Source organism: Myodes glareolus, chromosome 20 (genome assembly GCF_982192425.1).
Source record: "Myodes glareolus chromosome 20, mMyoGla1.1, whole genome shotgun sequence".
Classification (NCBI taxonomy): Eukaryota; Metazoa; Chordata; class Mammalia; order Rodentia; family Cricetidae; genus Myodes; species Myodes glareolus.
In genome coordinates this window covers 29,215,410-29,242,325 of record NC_142045.1, presented here as the reverse complement: position 1 = coordinate 29,242,325, position 26,916 = coordinate 29,215,410, and the positions used below count along the sequence as shown (strand labels likewise).

At 40.3% G+C, this 26,916-nt stretch overlaps 1 protein-coding gene across 3 annotated transcripts in view; it reads right to left on the bottom strand.

The window, feature by feature from the left end:
- Nucleotides 1-26,916, bottom strand: part of Nbea (neurobeachin) — a 515,411-nt gene that overhangs the window by 89,800 nt on the left and 398,695 nt on the right. For all 3 annotated transcript variants that reach the window (XM_087899501.1, XM_087899503.1, XM_087899502.1), the window contains exons 41-42: nucleotides 5,259-5,376; nucleotides 4,870-4,972 (exon numbers count right to left, since the gene is read on the bottom strand). In XM_087899501.1, the coding sequence (XP_087755627.1) occupies nucleotides 4,870-4,972; nucleotides 5,259-5,376 (221 nt within the window). The remainder of the gene's footprint in view (nucleotides 1-4,869; nucleotides 4,973-5,258; nucleotides 5,377-26,916) is intronic.

Below are 26,916 nucleotides of genomic sequence, written 5' to 3'. Positions count from 1 at the left end.
TCACAGCTGTCAAAAGCCCACTTAAACTAACTTTTCTGTTTGAGATCATTCAGTAATTTGTGGCTTGGCCTTCATGGGTGGATTATAAAATATGTAGCTGTATGTAGAAATCAGCTCTATTTTGAGACTTCCATTACAGAAAAGGACAAGTCTGGAAGCAGCTCTATCTGTGAAAATATAGTTACAAATGGCTAATTATAGTACACAGGAGCAAAAATTATAAAAACTATGCTAAAAATAAACTACGGTAGACTTTAAGCCACACAGCAAATCTACTATATGAGAACAAACAGTTACACCAGTGCCTGCCTGCCTTACATCTCAGTGGCGGGTGCCTGTCACCAAACAAAGGAAGCACAAAGTGCAGTCTTCACCTGCATGATTTATACTCACCTGCTAATGTCAAAACAAAACAAAACAACATGAGGCAGTTGAAAATACACAAGCCCAGTGACATAAACATAGATTTGGGGAACAGATAAGCATTATTGTGTACTTGCAGGCTCAAAGCGTTTATCTGAAAATTAGGGGGAAACCTAGTATATTTATAAAAGTATGATAAAGTCACTTGGTTCCTGAAACTGTTAAAATTCACGTTACCCTTAGTGTTGCAGTAATTTCTTCACAATGCTTCTTGGCCAAGAGAAACACCTAGCAGTTCTGTCCACTAAGCTGTTAGGTTGAAACACTTACTCTGAACTCAAAGCCTGCTATGGTCTGGGTGTGGTTTGAACATATCTACCAAAGGTTCATGTGCTGGGAGCTTGGTCTCCAGGACAGTGGTGTTGAAGTGGTGGGATCTCCAAGAAGAGGGACCTTACAGAAGGTACTAGGTTATAGGGGCACTGTCAGGAAGAATTAATGATGGTCTTATGGAGCAAGTAAGTTCTCAAGACAACAGGCTGCTACAATGTTTGACTTCATCTTACATGACCATTTGCCTTTCTTGCCCCAAGGAGCCTTCCTCTCAGGCTGAGCAGATGAGGCCGGATCTTGTATGATCAGTCTCTGAAACTGTGAATTGAACAAACTGCTTTCTGGCTAAGTCAATATCTTAAAAACAAGTAGCTACTTGGAATCTAACACTGATGAAGAGATGTCAGGAGGTACTGGGTGTGGTTCATTCTAAGTAGCTGTGGTTTCTGAAAGGGCAAGCACCTACTGAGCACTTTACAGTTTCTCAAGTACTGGAACCAAACTTGATGCTAGCATCTTCACTTTTCTGCACCCAAACTAAGTCTTCACAGAGATCTTATTTTTTGAACCTGGTAAATAAATACCAAAAAAACCCTCTGGCTCCTCAAAGATGTAAGGAAAATAAGGGCTACTCACTTAAACTGAGAAATAAAAAGCATCGAGTAACATAGCAATAATGATAGCTTAAGGCCATCAACTCTAAACAACCAGGGTGTTTCCTTTGGATCCTGATGTCTGGATAGAAAACACAGGAGAACAGTGGTTAAAATCACATGTGAGATGTGAGTGTTTGCCAGTAATTGTTTTGTTCAGTGTGAAAAGACTATTTTATGGGACCAACATGAGTCACCTTGATAGAAGATGAAAAATGAGAAATAGAAAGGTGGGAGCAATGACAAGTGAGCTAAGTTTTCTTACTTGTAAACTAGGGTAAGGAGTCCATTATTTTCTAAAAAATGTGAGTGCTTTTAAATTTAAGCGAAATGATCCTGTCATAATTAAGACACAAATTGTCCCTCACATATGGGAGGTACTCAGTGAACCACACTGTAAATATTAATTAATCAGAGAGACATTCATGAGGCAATGCTATTGTCCTTTCGTCCTAAACTTTTGCTTATTAAGCAACAATCTGATTTGCAATGTGACCTCCTTGGTGAGCTTGCCTTGGTCTAGGCTAGGGGATGCTGAAGTCAGTTGTTTGGGGAAGGTAGCGGCCTTTGAATTTGAAAATGCTTTGTTATTTAAAATTAAGTGTGTGAAGGCTTTAGCTGAACGTCCTGAGAGCTCACTTAATTTTGCATATACCAACAGAACCAGGTGTCAAGAAAGCACAGTACAGATATCTGAAGTCTTTGTCATTCTGTCGGGACACACCAGAGAGCTTCTCCCTGGAAGAGCAAGGTATCACTCTTTCCTTCTGACAATTCTCTAAATCTCATCTTCCACAGGAGACATGCAGCCTAAGGGAGTGGGAAGTATACATGTGAACATCTACTTTACCTATCTATGAACTCTCTCTGTGGGTATGTGCACACATGTACACAAGTACATACTACAGGTACACATTTGCAGCTTAAGAAGTGCCTTTACTTTGTCTTTGTACTTTACTTTTGAATGCCCCTACAAAGATATGGTAACCCATCTTATGGTATGTGAGAATGTCACTCATCTTGCCTAGTAGTATTCATTCTTTTAAGCCCTGTATACTGGGTTCTTTCCAGATGGTAGTGCCCTTATTATTACCCAGCTTGTAGGTAGCAGGTCTAGGCCTAAATGGAATTCTCCTTGCCTCTTTTGCTACTTCTAAGATTACAAGTCTCATAAACATGCAAACTGAGCCTGTAAGAATATTACTAGGAAAGTAAGAATGAGTGGAGACTTTAAGGCGAAAACAAGACAAGAGACCAATGGGGTGTTCTGAGACCATGGCTTTATCAAGTAACAGAAAAGGCAAATCTACTGAGTATTTTTCTACCCCTAAAAGTAATCTTTCATAAGTCAAACAGAATTGATATCCATAATAGGTGAGGCAGACAGTAGGAGAGCTGTTGTTTGTTTTGAATGAATCACATTCAGACAGGGTCAAAAGCATCCCAGGAAAGCATACACACCCTCCTGAATCACTGTCACTGAGTAAGACGCTAGGGGGAAGAAGCTCGCACTTACCCAGAAGAAAGACAGATCTATTTATGTATTCTTAACATTTATTCCTGGAAAAACTTCTTGAACTGGTGATTAAATGTACAGTCTGTGAGCACTTGGGAAGGAAGCAGTGACTACTGTGAGTCAACTTGGGGACAATCAATAAGAACAAGCCTTACAAACCTCTCTCATTGTTTTTGATAGAGTAAATGCATTTTTCTTTGACTTGAATTGTTTATACATGCTTCATTATCTACTAATGTCTTGTTTTAATCTTGTCATGCTCCTCACGAACATGTTGAGCATGCACACACATGCCCATGAATTGCTCTTGTGCTGGAAGCTCAAAGAGAACAGGTCAGACAGAAAGCAAGGGAGCCCTAGAGAAGAGCACTTGGAGAGCATTTATGAAAGATTCATAAAACACAACGCCTATCTTTAGAATGTCTGCTATCTATTTAGGAAACACGGACAGAGATTGGCCTTTCCTCACAGGAGTGCCCTGTGAGGGACTTAACAGTTTGTAGTGCACAGTGCTGTCTCTCTATGCAGAGCACATCTCCACCAGCCTGTGGACATAATCCTCCTCCTACTCAGGGAGGAGGTGGCAAGGAATCAAAGGTGTGTTTTCGAAAAACCCTTGAATGCAGGGGATCCTTGGGCCAAGTCAGCAAACACTCCTACTGTTTTAGAGGTGTAAGACAATCTCTTCTAGCCAAAGGAACTCATGATAAAAAAATCTCAGAAACTTCTGAGAAATATGTTCCCTCTTAAAATACAAACATGTAAAAGAAATCAGCTGTGTCTTCGCTCTACTAATGCTGTGAAGATGGGGTATCTGAGGCAGCCATAGTGATTTTGTGACCATAAAACCAATCCAGATTGCTGATGTCACTGAATATCTGAACCAGGACCAGCAACAGCAGTGTCTTAACTTTGGAGTCCTTTTGTTACACACACACACACACACACACACACACACACACACACACACACACACACATACACACACAAAGGGTTGGGGGAGAGAGAGACTACTTTTATTCAGGTACTCATGTTCATAAACCCAAGCACAGATGATATTCATAATTAGTAACTGTGTTTTCTGCTTAGATTAGCAACTTTTTTTTCTTAGATTAGTAATGTTTAATAAAATGAAGCTTTGAATGGTTCTTCAAAAATGCTAAGGTGAAGGATTTAGGTAAAAGCTAAACTATACCATAATGAATATTTTCCAAGATTCTTTTATTACCTCAATAAACAACCATTTATATCTATTATTTATAAAGTCATAATTTATATGTTATTGCAATGCACTTAATCACAAACACCATTAGAGGTTTTTGGTACATTAGTACTCTACGGCTTTAACTAGAAAGATTTCTTCTTTCTTCTTTCCTTATTTCCTTTTCCTTCTTCTTTTCTTCCTTCTTCTCCTCCTCCTTTACTTTTTGTTTTGTTTTTTTTTTTTTTTTCAAGATACGGTTTCTCTGTGTATCTGTCCTGGAACTCACTCTGTAGATCACGTTGGCCTTGGACTCACAGAGATCCACCTGCCTCTGCCTCCCAGGTGCTGGGATTAAAGGCGTGTGCCCACCACCTAGCAAAAAAAATGTCTTACTTGGGGGCTGAAGAGATGGCTCAGGTGGTTAAGAGCACTGGCTGCTCTTCCAGAGGTCCTGAGTTCAATTCCTAGCAACCACATGGTGGCTTACAAGCATCTGTAATAAGATCTGGCGCCCTCTTCTGGCGTACGGGAACACATGGAGGCAGAATGTTGTATACATAAAAAAAAAGAACATACAGTTCTTCTTCAAAAAAATATGTCTTTCTTATAGGTTAACTGTGACTGTAATGACTGCAGACATTGGGGACATTTTAGTAAGCTTACCCTAGCCATTCTCTAATTCTTAGTGCAGCAGTTTCCATCATCTCCTTCCCTATAAATAACCCACAAGAAAGGTCCTTGGTCTTAGAAATTACTATATAAAAACAAACCACAGATAATGTTTAACATGATATAATTACCTGGCTTGTGGCAAACCATAGCTGGTCCCCACTCCAACCCGAGGCAAACTGTAGACAACTTTTTTAACTGTTGCTTGGTCAGGAAAATTAAACATCACAGAGGCTGCAGTAGAAGAAAAGAAGGTGCTTTAGCAAACCACAGGAGAGCTGCCCACTTAGGACACAGTACTGAACGAATACTGTTGCTTATCTGAAATAGCAATGCGTTTTCACAGAAGATGAGTCTTCTCTACAGCTTTGTCCACATGACACCAAAATGAACATCTTCAAACATACTTTGCTTTGGTGGTAGCACACAAGAGGAAATGCAGACAATAACTAAACAGTACTCTACATGCATGAACAATGTCAAGGGTGAGCACATCGTTCAGGCTCCTTCAGAGACTTACTTCTGTTTGCCATGAACACTTCTAAGGCTGTGTTCTGTAGAAGGTAGCGTCTCGAAAACACGGCTCGGATCTCACTGAACATCCATTTTCCATGAAGTCCCTCAGTGTATGCAAGAACCTAAGAGAAATGGGTTGAAAAGACAGTAACCAATAAAGAACTTAAGACTTGGAGAACACTTTATATAGAGCGCTATGTAAAATCCTAACATGAGTTGTCTTCTGCTTTCATGATATACCATGGCACTGTCAATCATCACAATTTCCACCTCTCAAAACTCTCCTGACTCCAGAGAAAACAAAGGAGCAAGAATAATTATATGCTGAAAATGACCCTGTGGCTTAAACAGAAATCATCCTGTCTGTGACACGCACTGTGGGTACTACCAAATATTCCTCTTTCTTTCACTTTCTCCCTTACTTCATGGAAGTCAGTTACCATTGCGTTTACTTTTACCTGACTGGTCTGAGCAAGACTTTTTCAGTAAAAGCTGAGATAGCAGATGTTCTTAGGTCTGTAAGCCACATGTTATCCGCTGTACCTGTTCAATTTCTCCCGAGTAACCTGGCAGCAGTCATAGACAACGCAGAAGGTAAAGACTGTGTATCAATACAACTTTACTTACAGTTAAGTGACTGAATTTGGAATAAGAATGGAATATGATTTGACCCATGTCAAGGATAAATATAACATTATTCTGTTTTCCCAAACTGCCTTGAAACTCTGGTAGGACATTTGACCTAGTGCTGGCTAATGAGAGCAGAGCTAAAGGCACCTGAGGGGCTGGAGAGATGGCTCAGCAGTTAAGAGCACTGTGTGCTCTTCCAAAGGTCCTGAGTTCAATTCCCAGCAACCACATGGTGGCTCACAGCCATCTGTAATGAGGTCTGGTGCCCTCTTCTGGCCTGCAGGCATACATGCAGGCAGAGTACTGAGAATACCGTATACATAATAAATAAGTCTTTAAAAAAAAAAAGAAATGCTGATGAGTCACAGGACATTCTCCTGCCCTTCTTATATGAATGGAGATGTAACAACTGACATCACAGCATTGGGAGAACCATGAGGAACGCCAAGGAGGTGTAGCCAGGTTGGCCCCACATTGGGCTGCTGGAACATGCAGAACATCCCACAGAAACCCAGTATCTAGACTGCCTGCTCCACAGCACAAATCAGTTCACAGCTGATGACGCTATATTTGTGGAGTATGCAAAGCACAGTCTGTTTGAGGCACCAGTGCTGCTAACATCTGAACTTTTTCCTTGCATCTGTACCTGCACTTACTTTGCTGAAAGAAGAAAGTAGTTCTTAAGTTTCATATACATTAGGTTTCTGTTGCTCTGAAAGTAAGCTATGAAGTTTTTTCCTGTTCTTTTAAAAAAACAAAGGCTGTTTCACAGAGAAACACTGTCTTGAAAAACCAACCAAGCAAACATAAAAAAACCCAAATGCAAAATAAGTGTTTCTAATTCTAGTGGGTTTGTGTGTGTGTGTGTGTGTGTGTGTGTGTGTGTGTATGGGTATGCACATTATGTGTAAAGGTCATAGAGATAAATGTTAGTTATCTTCCTCAACTGCTCTTCACCTTACTCTTCTCTCTCTCTCTCTTTGTTCTTAAAAGTATTTTGTGTGTATGAGGATTTGCTTGCATATATGTTTGTGTACCACCATAGCATGCCTGGTGCCTGTCAGCGTCAGAAGGAGCAGTCAAATCACTTGAAGCTGGAGTTATAGATTGTTGTGAGCCACCATATGGGTGCTGCAAGAACAGTCTCTCCACATTACATTTTGAGGCAGGGTTTCTCACTGAATCTGGAGCTTATCAATTCAGCTAATCTCATTGACCAACAAGGTGATCCTCCAGTCTCCTACTGATCTGGCATTATGACTGTGGCAACATACCACCATGACCAGTTTTTTTTTTCTCCTTCCTTATGTGGTTGCTATGAGGAGCCAAAGTTAGGTCCTTGTTCTTGTGTGACAAGAATTTTACGACTGAGGACTCTCTAGGCCACCGTTTCCAGTTCTTAACTCAGTTTGAGTCTTCCTAAGGCCAGAAAGTCTTCAGAGGTTATTACATGTATTCAAGTCCTGAGACATTCAGAATCAGCCAGACTCTTGCTAAATCTTGGTTAAGCCATTTGCTAGCTTTAGGTCTTAAAAAAATTACCTGACTCCATCTGCCTTTTGTCTTCTGAAAAGTGGTGACAATAATACCCATTGCTGGTTAGTTTAAGGACTAGTAAATATAGAGTAGAGGGCCAGCTCTATTGTTCTTACCACATGACAACTCCTCTCAGCTTCTAAATGCAAAACTTTCCATGCATTTTACAAAATGGTTACTATAGTGACTCACCGCACTTCATATTTACACATTCTCAGGTAACTATAATCAGTTGCTGTTCTGAATTTCATAGAGTAGTATAGTTTTTTCACAATGAAGTAACGGAAAGAATACAAGATTACCAACATCTTCTGCATTTGTGAAGTGACAAATATCTTAAGACAAATAGTTGAAAAATATCTGCATATAGGAATTTCACCAAGAAAAAAATAAGACCACTGAATTTGCTTTACAAATGAGTAAAGCATGGTAATTTCCTGTGAAGCCTGTGCTGGGCCCCTCATGTTAATACCAGTATGCTATATTAGCGTGTGTGAATGTACATTGTGTACATGCAGACACAGGTATGTTTACACGCATGTCTGTCTGTAGAAACTGACATGTCAAGTAGGTAACTGGAAAAGCAAGGTGGCCTGATTCTGTGGGTGTCTCCTGTGAACTTACAAGTTCTGTCAGTAGGAATTTACCAGTCTCTTGAGTCTACCTTAATCCTTCACTACTTACTCTATTAAGTGAATCTGTTCCCTCTGCTGGCTTGCATGATGACAAAGCCTACCCGAAGCACCAGAAGCCACAGAAGGGCTTGCTTCATGTGCTGCACTCCTTCAGCAGTACCTGCTCTCAGTGCCAGACACGGAGGTACACAACGGTCAATTGCCCCCACCGTACAGGAGTCCCCAGGGACTTCCGACCCCAGCAGCTCTAGAGCAGCATCTCCGGTGAGGACACACCAAGGGCAGCTTTACCAACTCCTTGGAAGGAAATTTCTAAAAAAAAAATGCTAGAGGACAATGGTCCAGCAGAACCTTTGTGTGGTTAGCATTCAGAAAACTACAGCATAGCAGAAGGGCCTCATCCTAGGCTTCTAAGGCAGCCCAAGATACTCCTTCTGCTTATATACAAAATTCCTACAGTCCTTAGAGTTTCTTTATTTCTTATTAGCCATTCCCTTGCTGCTTCAATCTCTAGTTTTAATTATGATAATTTATATTGCACTTCAGCCATGTAAATTGTGGTTTCTCTCCCCTGCATGCATTCGAAAGATTCCTGAAAGGCAGTGGGAAGGTCATATGGTAAGACATTAGACAACACTGGGGAATTGTGTGGGGGAAATAGAAGGCTGTGCATGCTGTGGTGGAGCGGTCAGATGGGATATTACTGGGGCATGTGATGAGGAGTTTAATCTATTGGTGTGCATTTCAGAAATGTAAAGGAATATCATTTATAGTCAAGTGAATGCTGACTTTACGGCATGTTTCTATAAAAGTCTGGGCGCCAAGCCCAGGTCTGAAATATGAACTGATACAATAAAGCTGTCTGTGTTTTATTTATACCTTTACTAGTTACATAATGTTATCTAACTTTAAGGATCTTCTATAGCAGTGCTTTAACTTGCTTTTCTTGTAGTTCAAGATATTCTTCGACAACATTCAAGTATTTTTATCAAAAGTTGAGGTTTGTGGTTTTGTTTTCTTTAACTCAGCTTTTCCATACCCTCTGGTCATGTCTCCCTACTTCTGCAAACTAGTTAGTTCTGCAAACATTACAGAATCTAATCAAGAACTACTAACTACCTCATTTGGTTTCATTTCTTGAGAGTTGAATAAACATGAATTTTAATTCTATACATCATAAACATGAACAGTGAAGTATCTTGATCCCAAATCTTTTTTCTTTCTTTCTTTCATCAGAGATACTGGCTGTATTTGTAGGCAGATAGTGATTTTGGGAACCAACAACAACAACAAAAAAATCTCCTAATTACTATTAGAACCAAAAATAACATGTCTTTTTTTAAAATTGTTTTTATTGAGCTATATATTTTTCTCCGCTCCTCTTCCTTCCTCTCCCCTTCTCTTTTACCCTCTTCCATAGTCCCCATTTACTCAGGAGTTGATCCCAAATCCGATGGAATCTTGTCATCTTTAAAAATGGCCACTAACTACTTTGAGTCAAGTGCCTGGTATACAAAAGTAAAGACTATGCTAGCCTGTTCCCTAAAGGCATCCTCATTCACCTGAGAGTTGAAGCACACGGGAAGGAGGATGAAACACCAGCTTTGTAAATCACCTTCCCAAAATGAATGCTTAACACACATTATCAGGTGATCATGTTGAAGAAAAATAGGGCTGATGTGCATTCATCTGTATCAGGCATGGGCAGCACTGTCAGAAGCATGAATGGAGCTGTCAAATCAGTTTTGTCTTGTATTTTTCTTTAGAGACAGTTAATACTGTGTAAACTAAAAGTTCTTGTTTAGTGATGGTTTTGACGACTTCAGGTCACCTAACACATACATTAGGATAAGCAGCACATATACTTTCTCTTGGGATATGGAAAACACAAGTTATGTGTCAAGCAGTAGTTGCTGTTTAGAAAAACTAAACGCCACAGAGGTTGGATGTATCCTTGTCAGTGCTTATGAGGTGGTCATGTTCATAGACATTTCCAGTTCCAACAGCTTAATTAAAGGGTTTATAATTCAATATTAAGTTACAGGTCCCAATTACTTTTATAATTCCATGTAAATTATGAATGGCTCAGAATTGTAGCAAATATATTCAAGACAGAATAGTTCTAAAGAAATTTCAGGTTTCTATTCACACATGAATATACACACTCTGTCCACATCTGCCTGCTGACCTGGGAAGACTCCCCACCTGCGAGAAAAGCAGAAATGGCTGCTCCTAGTGATGCTATTTCCCCGCCAAATTCAAGGAGAAATAAGAGATAGGGGTTCTTTCTATTTCATTTTTACATCACCAGTCTCTTGCTAAAAATACAAAGGGGTAACTGCTCTGACTGGGGTATATGATCTGTTGAGGGTGAAGGGCTTTCAGACACAGGACATGGAAGGCAGTGATAGAGAGATGAGGAGTGGGCACTGATGGTGAATTGAAAAATTCTTTTATAAGTCAAATATTTTCCTAATTGTTTATTTTCAAAACAAACTGGATCTATTTGGATTGTCAACTTAAAGATACTTACAAGTAATTTTTTATGATAGATCACTAGGTGCTTTTTAGCATACATAAACATTGAACAACATTTGAGAATGAAATTTGACAACTCCTCTATGTATGTGAACATGATTTTCAACACATCTTTTATATTTTGTTTTGTTTTGATTCAATTCTATTTTAATTATTTCCTAAGTACCTTAGTCAGATATTGTGTTACTTATACATAATGAAATTAAACTTGGAATATAAATTATTAAAGCATATTTTCTACCAATAACCCAACAAAATCATGTATATGCCAGTATATGTGGTGATATTTTGTTTGTGCTCTAACAAATAAAGCTTGCCTGAGGATCAGAGTGTAGAGCTAGCCACTAGTTAGCCATAGAAGTCAAGCAATAGTGGCACACACCTTTAATTCCAGCACTCTGGAGGCAGAGGCAGTCGGATCACTGTGAGTTCAAGGCTATCCTGGGCTACATGAGATTGAGCCAGTCTAAAAGAGAAACAGAGCCAGGTGGTGATGGCTTACACTTTTAATCCCAGTACTAGGGCGGTGGAGATAGGAAGGGATATGGTTGGGTGGAGAGAGGAATATAAGGCTGGAGGATGCAGGAGCTCAAGGCATTCAGTCTGAGGACAGGATACCCCCTTTTCAGTTTGAGGATTTTGTAGAGGTAAGAACTTTAGTGGCTGGCTCCTTTACTTCTCTGATCTTTCAGCATTTACCCCAATATCTGATTCTGGGTTTTTATTATTAAGACCAATTAGAATTTGCACTACAAGTATATATCTTTTTTCTTTTTAAAAAATTGAAAATAGATTCTTCTTTCATATAAAGCATCCCGATCACAGTTTTCCCTCCCTCCACTCCTCCCAGCTCCTCCTCACCTCTCCTCTCCCCTGGATTGATTTTCACCAGATCTTTAAGAGAGGAAGTCAGTTAAATTTTCATAGTTATTTCTGTATTTTTTTTTGCAATAAGTAATATTCACTGGCAGGCACTTCAGCTAGTCATCTCATTGAGATGAATTTCTAATATTATTTCATGTCTTATTTGTAGTAATTAAAAATACATCCTAACAAAAATGAAAGTGTTGTTATAATTCTGATAAGTGCACGTCTGCTATCATACCCATTACTAGTATCTATTATAGGGTAGTTACGTGTCAAAACATTCTGCAGTTGCAGTATTTAGGTAGTTCATCCATAGACAAATTTTTATATATTAATCTTTATTTGCTGTAATTTACGAATTCTGTACCTGTAGAGTCTGCCCTCTTTCTAGTACTGAGATCTCACACAATTATAATTCTTCAGTTTGCTTAAGATAAGGAATATACTAGCTAACTTCACAGGATGCTTGTGAGATCAGGTAAGATCACTCTTTTTAGAAAAGCACGTGGGAAGTGTTCAACAAAGGATTTCACAACATTATAATTATCCTACTTTCTCAAGTACAGATACACACATGTGCATATGCGTACTCATACACACACACACACACACACACACACACACACACACACACATACACAGAGCTGGTCTTAATTATCAGTAATGCCATCATCAGCAAGTGTATATAGAACTTCACTGAACTCAAAACTACAACCTGTTTTCTTATCTGTAACTTATATCCTAGAAATTGCCTGAATTAACACCTCTGATATCAAAGCTCAGGCCTAGAGCAAAAGCCACTACTATCATCTTCAGTAAAAACTGTAAGGAAACATCCACTGTCTTTCTTTTACCAATCTTCTCTTTATGATTTAGCTATTTTATTATCTTTCGGTTACTTTCATTTAACAGGTACTATGAACTGACTACCAAGAGTGACTGCCCCTGGTATCTTGGAGATCAGAGTCCCAAGAGAAAGGAAGGACAGGTATATTAATGAGGCACAGGGGGCTATGGGTCCAGGGTGTCCTGGCATGTACTGTGAGAAGGAGAGGTGAAGGATTAGAATAGTAAAGAGTGGGTAGGGGCAAGGTCACAAGGTTAGATCAGGAATCATGTAGAGTTTGGGCCCTGTTGTGAGAACACTGACATACCACTTGAGGATTTTATACAAGGATCCCAGATGATTAAATCAGCACTTTACAAATCATTTCCGTGGCTACAGTGAAGAAGGGATTTTTAAAAGGAAAATAGGGAGGCTGCTCCAATAATATACACAAACTGTAAGTCATAATTAGTTTAAAAAATTATGAACTCATTCAAAAGAGTGTCATTAGAGTTCTTTGCAGTATATTACACTGTGGTAAGTACTTTTAAACTGATCTATTTATTACCTGCATCCTTGAGAACTAGTGGAGATGTTGAGGGTCTGCTATATATTCCTTACAAAGCCTCCATACAGGGCACTTTGACCACTCTGTTGAGTAAAACATTGAGCAGTTTAATTTACAAATGAACAGAGCTGTAACTGGAATCCTCCATGTCTACTTCACACTCTCCAAAGTGTGGCCTGAGAGGCAAGCTGATGAAGCTGGTAAGTTTTTGTCCTAATGGTGAATGTCCCCATGTGTAAACATTGTGTCTTTTGACTGTGTTTCCTAATTTCCTCAAACTTGACACACTCTAAAATCTTACATTTTTCTCTTTGCTGTTAATTTTGAAAGGATTAGGGACTGGAGAGAAAAAAAAAACTCAACATTATTGTAAAGATAGTAGTTTGCCCAAGCCGGGTGTGGTGGCACATGTATTTGATCCCAGCATTGGGGAGGCAGAGGCAGGAAGGCCTCTGAGTTCAAAGCCAGCCTGGTCTACATTGTAAGTTCTAGGACAGCCAGGGCTATAAGTGAAACCCTGTCTTGAAAACAAAACAAAACAAAACAACAACAACAACAAAAGGTAAAGTCTGTAGAAACTGGAGTGCTAACTTCCCTGCAATGTTCTGTGCTGTGACATTTCAATGGTTACATTTATAAGCCCTTTACTTTTAGACACATTTTCTTCAAATTTCAGTTCTGAGATAGCATGCTTCCTTTGAACCAATGTGGTTAAACTGCTATTTGTATACTATAAATTGTCAGCAAAGATATTTAGCCCTTTGAAAATGTACCAGATGAGATGTTAGTATAATTATTATTAAAGCTAAATTGGTCAATGTTTACCAAGCTGACAGAAAAGAGAGCTGCCTTTGCTGGGGATCTAATTATGCTATGAAAGAACTCGTCCACAATATGAAAACTTCTTGCTGTGACGTATTTAAATACACAATGTCTAATGGAGTGAGAAATATTAACATTTTTAAAATTAAAGACTCAAGCATCTACTTCCTAGTTAGCATAAGCTTATATGAACTTGCAGGAAACTTGCACAAAATAGAAGCTCAATGTCTTCACAATTCTGATCCGCAGAACTTTAAACATCAAAAACACTGTACCAAACACTTCATCACCACCCAGCAGAGCTTCTGTTATGCACACAGTACACATAAAGTGGCAGTTATAGTTACTAACAGTGCTGTGAATTCCCACATTTATCCACCCTGTGCCTCTGCCCAGCTTCTAAGTCAACCATTCTGAATACTTTTCAGGTCCCCATGTGCCATGTTCTGTCACACTCCAGTGCCTCTGCACACAATATTTCTTCTGCCTGCCAATCCCTCACTGTTGTGTTCTGCTCATCAACTGCCATTAATGATTAAGCTCAGAGACCCTACTACTTCTTCAGAGCCCTGCACCCACCCTTTCATAACAAAGCAAACCACTATGACTATTGGCTTACTTGGTATGTCTTGCACACTTGTGACTCTATGGCTGGCCAAAGACAGGAATTTTCAATGCATCTCATTATTTACTGGTCATAGTGAGAACAGGGGCCACCCAACACACACACACACATACACACACACACACACACACACACACACACACACACACACACACACTATTTGACATCATAGCTGATCTGTATTTAATAGTACATACCTTCAGAAAAGTAACTTTTAGCAATTTTATCAGATTTATTCATTTTATTTTATGTATGGGAGTTTTGTTTACAAACATGTTTGGGCATCATGTGTGCTGGGTATCTGTGGAAGTCAAAAGAGTGCACTGGATCCCCTGGAACTGGAGTTATGGTTGTTTGTAAACCACTATGTAAATACTGGAAATCAAACCTGGATCATCTGAAGGATGATCATCTTAGCTGCTATGCCATTTCTCCAGCCCCCAAAGGTTCTTGATAAATATGGCCTTTTTCATTTTAAACCAGTCATTAATGGTTTGAGCTAGGTATGGTGGCTATAATTTCAGTGCTTGAGAGACAAGAGTAGGAACTCACAGGATGACTGTAACTCATAAGCTGGCCCGAGCTGCATAGGGAGATTCTTAAATAAACAAACAAAGAACTGGGTTGGGGATTTAGGACAGTGATAGAGGACTTGACTAATACCCTCAAGGCCTGAATATGATGCCTTGCAATAGTGAAAAAAAAAACAACAACAAATAGACAAGCAAGAATCCAAAGGCCCTAGACTGATTCCAAGTTTATTAGGAGCGGATTTGGCAGAACTCCTTTTTAAGAAGTTGTGATAGCTATTCTTGGTTGACATCTTGACTACATCTGGAAGTAAATAACGCCCAAGAGGCTGGGTACACCTGTGAGGGATTTTTCTTAATTAAATCATTTGAAGTGGCAAGACTCATTTTTAATCTAGCTCTTTTGAGGTGGGAAGATCACCTTTAATCTGGCTCACACCTTCTAGTGGTAGCCTATATAAAGGACACAGAAAAAGAAAGTATTTGCTCTTTGCCTACTTGCTCTCACTGGAAAAATCCATTTGTTCACTGGTATTACGGCCTACTTCTTTGGGATTCTAATGTATACTGAAGACCAGTTGAGATATCCAGCCTCATGGACTGAACAACTACTGGGTTCCTGAACCTTCTGTTGGTAGACAGCTATTGTTAGACTAGCTGGATCACAGTCTGTAAGCCATTCTAAGTTTCAGACGTTCCTTTTTACTGGGTTTATACAGCAGCAAACGCATGATTCCAGCCACAGTAGAATGAACTGAAATGGACAGTTCATATAAGGGCAGTTATCTCAACAGGAAACTCTGGATTGATGGCTGTGAAAATCCTGTCCACCAGAGTCACACTGTCATGAGTGTTGGCTGTCTGACCCAATCGGATAATCTCTCTTGACAATCTGAATGTGAGATATTCAAACACCCATACAGGAGAAAGGGAAGGAGCCAAAAGCAGCAAGAAGACAGTCAGCAGGAGCCACAGAGCAGCTGGTGTTCTGAGAAGCAGAAGCCAAGACAGATGAGATGGGTCTTCGTTCACGCATCCTGTCTCCGGCTCTGGGTGCATCTGGTGCCACTTAGCCCTCCTGGCTCTGGCCACACCGGCTTGTTTTCAGTCTTCAAAATGCCAGGCTGCTTCCTATGATAGCCAGAAAACATTATCCTCCCCTCCTGGAAGCATTTTCCCTCCTCTCTTTGCCTAGTTCACTTCTCATTTACCTGTTCTATTTTTTTTTTTTTTTTAGCTGACCTCTCTGGCTACTTATAATTTCTACTGCATTATCTCAGAGCACTGTACACAAGTTCTCTCCACAGAATGCACCCAAAGGTAATCTTGTGAAACAATTACACATGAATGATTTTCTAGTGAAAAGACTTGTCTTTTGCAGTAGTAATTAGCAAATGAAAGCTGCTTTAATAAACTTTGAGTTCAGAGTTTCTGAAATGTATTTGCTTATGAAACCCTGACTCCTAAGTCTTGACAATACATATAAGGGATTCCCAAGAGAATTCTGTCTCTTACCACTGGGGCTACTCTGGCTCCACTCTCCTGGCAAGAGTAGCTGCAGTTGAGACCAACCTGGAGGCAGGGAACATGCATCATTTACAGAGAGTTCTTCAGTTTCACTTTCACATAATCATTGGCTAAAATAATTCTTTTGCTGAGACAGGGGATCTCTATGGAACCCCAATCAGACTTGAACTCATGATCCTTATACCCCAGGCTTCCAAGGGGTTGAATTACAAGCATATATCACCACAGTCGACTACTTTTTGTTTTTTATTTATTTGGATGTCATGCTATAGGTAAAAACTTGGGCTTTGGAGGATGACAGATCGCCAACAGTTTCTCCTCACACAGCATGAGAGTGCCGTGGGTGCTAAACCAGTGACACAGGTGTCCCCAGCAGGCAGGGTGCACAGTGAGTACTCCACGCCTTGCTGAGGAGGGAACTCAAAGGTCATCTGCATCAGAAGCTCGGGGACAGTAAAGTAAACAACCTGGGAGTACATCCTGATAAAGTCACTGAGAAACTGGAGGTGCTGCAGGTACCTGTGACTCCAGAGGTGAGGAAGTGGAGTGCTCAGCCTTCGTTAGTTAGACGTAGATTATGGCACACAAAAATACTGTGAGAAAGTAGACATTAGCTGTGGCCATCACTCAGCTACTACCCTTAAAGGTAGCTGTCTCTGCAAAGGAAATGTGTCAATAACAAAAACAATGACCCTATCCACATTTAGAACTATTGCCAGTAACTAAAATAAAACAAATTAAAGTTGTATTCTCCATTGATATGAACAAGCTTTCTCTATAGCATTGTTTTCTTCTCACACAGTGTTATTTCTATGTCTTACTCAGACCCCATGCTTCTGTAGACTACCTTCCTTCTGTATGGACTAGCATGCAGCACACAGCAAGGGCTCCCCATGTGCAGCTCCATGGCACGCCCATCCATGTATGCTTCTCCAGAATGCCTGCCTGCTTTAGAAGATAAATCAAAATGCATAGTAGAGACAGCCACATCATGAATTCATTTATGAAGAGTGAGGCCCATCTGGCACAGAATCCTGTGTAGTAAGTACACATGTGTTAGTACATTTAACTAATGATATTTTCATTAAGGTTGTGCCAGAATTTGGGGTAAAAAAAAATCATTGACCTTTATGTCAGAGCAGAATGATTCTTAAGAGCAGAATGATTCTTACTGGGTAGGGGGATACATTCTAAATGGTGCTTAAGCTTTGAAATGATGCTACTGCAATTTAGGTGGGCATTCCATAGAGAAATGACAAAGTTGGTATGAGAAAGGAAGGTACAGGTATATGTCCAAAAGTATTATACATTACAATATAGTGACCTCTACTGCACTGAACTATGTATGTGGGTGATCACTACACTGTTTATAAATTACCTATGGACACTCAGTCAGTAAAGGGTGGCCTGAACTAACAACCCACAGGAACTATAGGATACACTACTCTTGGTCGATAAAGCGCACTCCACCTCGAATTAACAGGAGCACCCTCACAGACCTACAACTCCTTCTCAAACACCACAGGTTTGCTAACACTGAGCTTGCTGTGCAGAAAACCACTGTGGCTCGCGTTCCTGGGGATGGCAAATGGTACTACACACATGAAACCCTGGTGAGATCTACCAAAATCTAAAATATACAGACAAGTGCTGTGACCCAGAAGTTTCCGATCTTGCCCTGAGAGTAAGTTAACTAAGTACCTGATGGAGTATTTGGTGTTGCGCAGTGAAGCTGGAGCTTTTTTCTTTTTTAGAGAAAAGGAGCACAAAGTCACAAAAATTTCAAACTAGTGCATGTTTACTCATAAGGAGAAAATTCACAGAGGATGCAGAAAACAAGGTCTCTTCTTCTGGACCCATCTAGGCGAGTTTGCAAGCTCACCCCAGCCCACAGTTCTTGGCACCCCTTAGCTCTTACTAGGCCCTTGTGACCGGGGCTGCCAAGCTTACCACGTGTCTACCTCTTGCACTGCAGGAGTCTGTGAGGATACACATATTCAAACTGACCCCTAAGTATCATCATGCTTTTACCTAACTCCTCACTCACTGCTTTACACTGATTTCTCTTAATAATAACGATGATAGGTCAGGGATGTCATCTAGATAACAATTCCTTTCTATTCTTTGCAGTGTTATGTTTCATTTTTGTTTACTTTAATTCATAGCGTGAGCTTATGCCATATTTAGGATTACTGAGAGTTATGTTTTAAAATATTTTAGAATTCACTGAATGTACATGAAAGGTGCCTATTTTCCTCCCTATTTTTTAAAAAAAGAATTACTAGTCTCTCTACTAAGGACTGATAAGCCTGTGAGAATCTATAGCTGGCTCTATCTGAGAGCCCCTTCACCCGATGAGGAAAAGATACTTTAATACACTGTGAAATAAAACCCCTTACCTCTGATAAATGCCCAAGGATCTAGGCACTGAAGGGTAGCACAACAGAAAATCGATGCTAAAGAAAAATTACACTTCCTTCAACTTTTTAGCTCGTAGATTGGCTCTCACACAGCAATATTAAAAAGGAAGTTTAATATATGATAGCTGACAATTCCACACTAATCCCTGCTGTGCTTTCCTTTTTTTTCCCCCTGAACTGCAAAAGCAAAGGCCAATAGACAGCAGGGGATGAGTCTCAGGACTGCTACAAGCCTTCAATCCTAATCGAATGGGTGTAAAAACATATATAAAAAGATGAAAGTGCTCTGCTTTACATATGGCAAAACACATCAGGGAGACTCTGAAAAGAGGAGTGAGACGTTCCATAGGGGCAGGTTAGGTCTGATGCTAATGCCGGCTTAAGATGGTGACAGTCTGGAGTGGGGAGTCTGGCCAGGCTGCTTTAATTTCTCCCTGGAATAGCTCTGGCCCAACCTTCTGCAACACATCAAAGTCTCTGGAGCTCAATTAAAATTGGATTATATTGAAATACTCCATCTATGGGAGCTGTGTGTTCACTAACACTTTTCTCTCAGTAATACTCCAGATGACAGTTGCCCATCCCAATTTACACAGTTGTCATAGAGACGGGGAGGAGAGCAGTGGAGAAGCAACACAAAGGAAAGGTAAAGCCTGGGGTTTCTGCAAATGAAGAGCTTCCTGTGTTTCCTGAACCCCATTTATTACACCAGTGACAGCATCCGAGACACAACATTATTACACTCTGTATCTGTGCATGATGTGAAAACAAAGACAGCTGATCCTGGCTCTGGAATTAAGGAGCTGTGATGGAGCGTTTTCAGCTTACTAAGAATTGCCCTCAGATGCTCCTGCAGCCAGGGGAGAGAGGGTGACTGGCAAAGATAGGAAGTGTCAATATCTACTTTTTAATTACAGGTATGACCCACACATGAAGAATAATCTTTGGGATAAGATCTCTTTCTTTTCCAAATCTGCCATTTAAAAAGGTTAAATGTCGGGCGAAGACAGTAAATCATGACTGACTGCCATGCTTCTATGTTTTAAACAAAAACTGGATTTGGTCAAATCAGTGAACAGTAATGGGGGCCATCAATGACAGAAATAGATTTCCAAATTTGGATATGGGATTTATTTCTGGTTTTAATGAGTGGATATTTTATAATCTTTGCTAATTTCTCTTCTGGCATTAAAAACCTATCAGCCCAGGAAGGACACTGTCAGCTTCCTCAAAGCCTAGATGAAGACAGCCCAAGGACCTGGCAGCTCTAAAGAGTGGTGTACTCAGCAGTGTAGAGGGTTAGTAACATTCTGTGTTCTCATTTAGGCAGAATGTTCCTGGCTCTGGGAAAAGTCTAACCTTTCTTGTAATTAGCTTATTGCACTATTAGGGCTGTTCTCCTCCCACTGTGTAGACACCACGGAAACAGACTAGCTAATTACTATTTTATGGATTAGTACACTATTTTGTTGTGTTAGATCCTCCATAACTGTGGTTCTTTTTCTCTTGGGAAGATGTGTTAGGATTGTGTAGTAGCAACAAGGCAGAGACCACAAGTGCAGGCCAAAGGGGAAGGAAGCAAAGATGTGTCAGAAACTCTAAAAACCACACAAATCAAAATTTGTCAAAACAAGCTTTGGTTTAAACCAACAAGAAGGGCCCTACAGCTTGGGCCCTGACAAAGCACAGGGATTTTATTTATTTATTTATTAGCCCAGCTGTAGAAAACACAATCTAATGAACCTATCTGGAGCGGCTGTCCCCATCCTGTCAGGCATGTCAGGAAATGACAAGCACAAGGGACAGGCCGCCGCCAGTCATAGACAGGCCTGCCAGCTGGAGAGTTCAGCCCCAATCTAATCACACCACCAGAAAATAACTTTCACGCTTTCAGCTTGACAGGATGGACTTGAGGAAAAAAAAACTAGGATTGGAAACAATGTTTTTTGTTTCAATTACACTCAGTTTTGCACAGTAATTAAAAATGCCTAATAACACGCCCGATGTATGTTGCTTTATAATATGCAAAAAATGTTGTGTCATAGAAAAAAAGAATAAAAGGGTCACTTTGAGAATACGGGCACAGAGAAATGAAGGGCAAACCATATCTGTCTCTTTCAATGCACAAGCCATGTCATGTTGAGAATTCAACTCTGTTTTCAATTCAGTTTATTGATACTCAAATTGCTTGTCTTTAAAGCCAAGCTTGCAAGGATGCCCAGCAGCAGGGCTGGTTTCATTCCTGTCTGAGCATCAACACACATGACTAGAGTAAGGAGGTAAAACGAGTGTTTACAGGTAACTGTGATAAATGCTCTGCCTTTGGAGCTGCTGGGAAAGTGTCAATATGAACAAATGCATCCACAGAGGGCACAACAAGCTGAACTGTGCTTACAAGGGCTTGGAGAGATCTCATTTGCACTAGACTACATGCCATTTCAGTATCTTGTAGACATAGTATGGATCTATTACATTCATGTGCAAGTATTCAAACTTGTCCATAACTTTGTGTGTGCTCACATATATGCAAATGTAATGAAATGTGTCCCAGAAAATTCAGTGCTTTCATTGACAAAACAATTTCCACAGGGTAACTACTGGCATTATCATTAAAGACTTAAGAGCCAAATACAATATTCCATGCATGTCTGTGCTGTGTTATAAGGCATTATTAACACTTAGGAATGAAACACATTTTATTCTGGTTTTGAAAAATAGATTCCCATTCACAACTTCACTGCGTCTCAAAAGTCAACACTAAATCAAGCATTATTATCTGCTTTACAGTCGTGAAATGTCACCAGTGCAAACATGGAGTTGTCATGCATTAACTTATTCACAAGCTATATCATCTCAGTCCAGTGTTTAATCACTTTCTATCTATAGAATGGTGGGAACCGAGTCAGTCTCAAAGGGCTGCTGTGGTTTAGGTGGTGGGTCTGGAGGTGAATCAACAACTCAAAATCAGGTTTACAGAACAATACTTACCCCAGATGGTAAGTAGGGTGGTAAGTGCTTTTAACTGAACCAATAACAATTGTTACCACATGCAAATCAATATGTAGAGAGGAGGTAACTAAGACTGAAAACGTCCCAAAGATCAAGCTGAGCTTCCTGGACATGAACACAGGAGAGCTGGGACTCAGGACTGCTGTACTGAGGTGATGAAGGTGAACATTTCATATTTCCTTATACCAAGTGTTTCCAATATATGATGATTTTATTCAAGCATCAGTGTATAATTTTGTCATTAGCTTGCTCAGTGTGGCTTTTCTGCAGCATTATTTAATTCATTTCAGTCATGTTGGAGCATGGAGAGCTCTGACCTACTGACCCCAATTTTCACTTAAAGAAACAAATATCCTTTTTGCAAACTAAGACAATTTTTCTCTTGTCAACCTTGTTTTAAAGTATTAACCTTATTCCCGATATGGTAAATATCCATGTTTGTCATTGAAATCTGCTAGGCACAGCAGCTTTAATCAAGTTATGAAATTGCTTCTGGTCTTACTTTATCCATTTGGAGAAATGATTAAAATAAACATGCTGAGTGAACGAGCTCACGCTGAGGACACATGATGTGTTTTGGTTTTGTTTGATATCAACTAACTCTTAGAAGGAAACAAAAGGCAAACAGGCTGTTTACATCTCCAGATTTCTGGAAGACCATGTAACTGTCCTGCCCTGGGGTTATCACAGGCTGAGCAGATGGCTCAGTGGGTAGTGTGTTTGCTGCACAAGCATACAGACTTGACCTGAGTTTGGATTCCCAGTACCACAAAGTCAAGCACAATAGCACATGTCTAACTGAGGGGATATAGATAGGTAAATTGCTGAGGCTTACTGGTTAGCCAGTCTAGCCAACCAAGGAGCTTCAGGTTGTCTCTAAACAGGGCGAAGAAGCAGGGCACTGTTAGCACACACCTTTAATCCCAACACAGGGAGACAGAGGCAGGTGGATCTCTGTGAGCTTGAGGCCAGCCTGATCTTCAGAGTGAATTCCAGGACAGCCAAGGCTACACAGAGAAACCCTGTCTCGACAAACAAGCCAACCAACAAACAAAAACATAAGGTGGAGAGCAATAGAGGAAGACAGAAAAATTGACTCCAGTCTCCACACAGGTGCATGTGCACGCTAAAATAAATGCACACAGGGCATGAACTATAAAGCACAGATATATACACACAAATAAAGTCATTGTAATGGATTATTCCTGAATTCATGAGAAATGGAAAGTTGGATATCAATATTAAATTGAGCATGACCAAATTGTATAATGCACCCTTAAAACAATGTGGACTTAAAATAATACGGACTTTTTAGAAAAAGACAGAGCAGAGTAAAACCATGGTTAGATACCATTTGTAGCCATAATATTTTATTCTTCAAAAACAGCCAAAAGCAAATGTGGAAAACTTTTGTGTTATGCTCAAGTTGAATAGTTGATGATAAAACAATGCTTATTTTAGCCCAGGTTTTTTCCTATCCATATTCAGTCACTATATGGCAAATGAGGTGGTGATTTTTATTCCTATTTTATAGGTAGGAAGAAAAGATAGGTGATGTTCATTTGCCTCATCAAGGTTACAGAAACTCTAAAGGCTAACAAAACTGAGACTGAAGGGTAAGAGGCCCAGTCTAAATGCCATTGTTTTTCCAAAGTATACTACACATTGAAACCCACCTCCCATGAGGATAGCATTAAGAGATGGAGCCTTTGGGTGGTGATTGATCAAGTCAGGGAAGCCCCACGTTCAAGAAGAGAATTCTACTCCATAGAAAAGAGGTTTGAGGATCTTACTTATCCTCCCTCCAAATATGGGGGCCACAGCAGGAGGCACTGTGCAGGAAGTAGAGAGCAGCCTTCATCAGGCACTTTGACTTGGGCTTTCTACATTGGACAACTAAGCAATGAATTCTGTTCTCAAGCTTGTTAGTGAAATCCAGACAAATGTGGCAACTATCCTACCTTAGACTTCATATAGAGAACATCTGCCCATAAATATGGGCATTTTTTCTCAGTTATTTATTTATTCTTCAAAAATTCCATGCAATTTACTAACTTTTCCAAGTTTCATTAAGTTCTTAGAACCAGTTACAATGAAATTTTCATTAAAGAGCTTATGAAAAATCTCCCCAACGTTTCAACATCGCAGCATTTTCTGGGACCTTAACAACTTTAGTGGTCCTTACCATGGCATCACTACCGCCAGCTTTTCCTAAAGTTTTACGGAAACACATTCAGATAAGCAGATTAATTGGCTGGCTTTCAAATTCATTTCATAAAATAGTGTTTGCTCCTGATCTCTGCAGTCATTTAATGGATATCTCAATAAATTGTCAGCTTGCTGATATACAAGGCACTATGACAAATTACGTATTTTAAGCAACTGTATTTAATAGGCTTAGGTGCTAGGTAAAAACACAGGTACTTATGGGAGCAGAGGCAAATGAGCAAGAAGGAGGAGTGCTGAGATGTCTCCTTAACCTCCTTTCCTTGATCAGATCACACTGTTTAGAGAAGAGCTGACCCAATGAACTCATACAAAGGATTTTCTCTTTTCTGAGTATACAGCACAGTTCTTCCTTATGAGTTCCCTATTGGCTGGGCAATGTGATGCAGAGTCAGGCTCCATGTTTTGCTCTTCCTAGGGTCCCAAAGACACCTTAGCTATTGGATTCAGCTAGAGTCATGGCACTCTCTGAGGCATGAAAATAGCAAGACAGTTTAAAGTGATAGTTGCCATGTCTAAGTAAGGAATGATGAAAGTAGGATGCTAACACAAACTCTTAATTTCAAATACTCAAACTATAATAAAAAATGTATCACAGTCTAAATAATAAAATCAAAAGGAACATATTAAAGAACAGAATAAGGAAGAAAATGCAGCTAAAGAAAAGCATTATAAAATTAATGTAAATATTAGTTCTGTGCAAAGACAGACAATGGTAAAAGTAGAGCCAGAGCAATGATGGAAAGGGACTCAGGTTCTCAGGTCAATGTGCTATCTAATGACTAACCAGGCTTTTTGAAATGTAAAACTAAAATCAAATTCCCTGAGAAACTTACAATACAGAATTATTTCTGCCCAAAGGAAAGCACCTGTTCTACACAGTAATTCTCTGTGCATTCTCTTGTCCCTGATGGCTTTTCTCCTAAATGCATGCCAGCCCATGGTATCTCAATCCGGCAAGGTCTAGCCATACAGCTTTTGAGTTGCACACCACAGTGGGTGCCCACTTCAGCTAAACTTCTAATGACACAAGCCCCAAACTAAGCCTTATTATTTTAAGAAAAGTCAACCCAAGCAGGGTAGATCTGGCAGAAATGGTTACGAATTCTGTACTTGGAGGGATCTAAAGTTGAAGGCTTTCTCTAGAAGAATAAGAGTAGCAATACCTTCCCACAAGGAGAACCATGAAAGCTTGTGCAGCCATTTTTTCTGAAGGAAGAAAGCAGACATGGTGAGAAATGAACGAAAGGCATTTCCCTCAACAGAAGTTTCCCTGCCAGGAAAACATTTGCCAAAAAAGTTGGATTGTGATACATCATAAATAAACTATGAGTTTCATGGACAAGGTCTCTAACCAAAGCAACGCAAATACTTTGAAACTTCCTATGGAGTTACCAGAGAGGTGAGCTGGGAGATGCTAGAAGGTTGTGGTCTTTCCCTCTACCAGGCCAAGAAAGAAAGTTGAGGCAATGGTAATATATAATGGCATTGGAAAAGAGAGATGAAGACTTGATTCCTGGAGAGAGAGAGAGAGAGAGAGAGAGAGAGAGAGAGAGAGAGAGAGAGAGAGAGAAGGGAGAAGGGGATGAACAGAGTGGAAGACATTCCTGGTAATTTCTACAGCAAGTGTCTTGGGTCTCATAACCCTGGGTAATTTAACCTGCTCCTAACGAGGTACCATCACTGGGTGCATCTTCCATTCTCAGTCTTCACAGTCAGTTATTGTATAAGGATGCTTATTCCCAGTGCTCAGGCAAGCAGTATCTCAACCTTATTAGCAGGGGCACAAACATGGTCACCTCACCTATAATCCAGCCTCATGTGCCTTCTTTACTTAGCTAAGTAGTATGCCTGTTGACTGTATTGATGGAATAGTTGACACCATAGGCACAACTGTCACCTAAGCAGTTTCAGGCTGATTACTCCTACCAGTTTGTTTTTCTTATTGTAGTGCATACTTACTGGGTGTGCTGTGACCCGGATGCGGAATGCAGCAAAGCTTATACTGAGGCGTAGTGTACAGTTCTAGGCTTTTAAGAAGTGTGGTCTAGTGAAAGGTGATGGGGTGACTGGGTCATGAACAGTATCCTGGAGGGGCTTGCAGTGGTCTCTGTCAGTGCTGTCTCATAGGAATAGGGAGTGTATCAGTTCACAGACAGCACGTGGTCTTGAGGAGCAAGCCTGGCCCTTCCCTACAGTCTTGCTTCCTTGCTGCAAGCAGTCACTTCCAATTCCACCTTTCTGTCTAAATAAATAAGTGTAAAAAAATTAAAAATAATTAAAAATAAAGGAGGGTGTCCTCTCAACAAGATGTCTTACAGGGCCCCTTCTCATGCTCATGGTTGATATGGAAAACCAGGATCACAGGGCTGGTGCTCATGGAAGAGCAACTGTTTGCACTCACCCTGCTGGCCATTTGCATAGGAAAGCGGCTGCATTCCTTTCTTGGCACAGCAGGGTAAGCCTTCTACCAGCTCATTCCTGACCACTAATAATTCCTCCATCTCTAACCTTTGGCAAATGGGTCAAAAAGGAGTCACAGTCAAGACTGACTGCCGGAGAGTCTCTGTTTTGCTAGGGAAAAGATGAGTGGAGCTATGTGGTGCTGCGAAGAGGCGCGGACTCCAGCGCCCAGTGAGCTTCTGGTCCACTCTGCTCCTCTCATTTCACTGCACCTGTGATTTGGAGAAAATTCCTTTACCTCTGTTTCTACATTTCTGAAATGGAGAGTTTTTTCTTTTCATTTTTTGGTTTCTCAAGACAGAATTTCTCTGTGTAGCTCTGTCCTGGAACTCACTTTGTAGACCAGGCTGGTCTTGAACTCAGAGATTCACTTGCCTCTGCCACCTGAGTGCTGGGACTAAAGGTGGGCGCTACACCCATGCCCCTCCTGAAATGGAGAT